The sequence below is a fragment of the Myotis davidii genome, unplaced genomic scaffold (assembly GCF_000327345.1).
Source record: "Myotis davidii unplaced genomic scaffold, ASM32734v1 scaffold1509, whole genome shotgun sequence".
Classification (NCBI taxonomy): domain Eukaryota; kingdom Metazoa; phylum Chordata; class Mammalia; order Chiroptera; family Vespertilionidae; genus Myotis; species Myotis davidii.
This window is the reverse complement of record NW_006299480.1, coordinates 739157-739524: the sequence shown is the minus strand read 5'-3', so window position 1 is coordinate 739524 and position 368 is coordinate 739157. Positions and strand designations below refer to the sequence as shown.

General features: G+C 69.0%; 1 protein-coding gene across 1 annotated transcript in view; it reads right to left on the bottom strand.

Moving 5' to 3' along the window:
• Positions 1–368, bottom strand: part of TSTA3 (tissue specific transplantation antigen P35B) — a 3920-nt gene that overhangs the window by 1046 nt on the left and 2506 nt on the right. The window contains exon 5 of the mRNA XM_006775142.2: positions 28–92. Coding sequence (XP_006775205.1) covers positions 28–92 — 65 coding nt within the window. The remainder of the gene's footprint in view (positions 1–27; positions 93–368) is intronic.

The window sequence follows — 368 nt, the reverse complement described above, 5'->3', positions numbered from 1 at the left end:
CGCGCCCGCCGCTGCAGATGCCCACCTGCCAGGATGATGGGCTCCACCTCGTTGTACTCCCGCAGGACCCAGAGGAAGAGCCGGGCCAGGTCCTAGTCAGCCAGGCAGGGTCAAAGGCCACAGGTCACGGCCACATGGGGCCCAGTCACCTCTCCCAACAGCCCGGCTAAGACCGGATCCCTCCCTTGGGGCAGCCCTTGGCCGGCTCATCCCCAACGGTTCCAGTCCTCTCTCCCGCTGAGCTCAGCGCTGCACCCAGCAAACCCATGGGGCTCAGCGAGGACCAGTGGCTGCTCCTCCAGGTGTCAGCCAGGCCTCCCCCACCCCAGGCTCCCCCATCCTCCCCCATCGCCCCCCCGCCAGCGAGG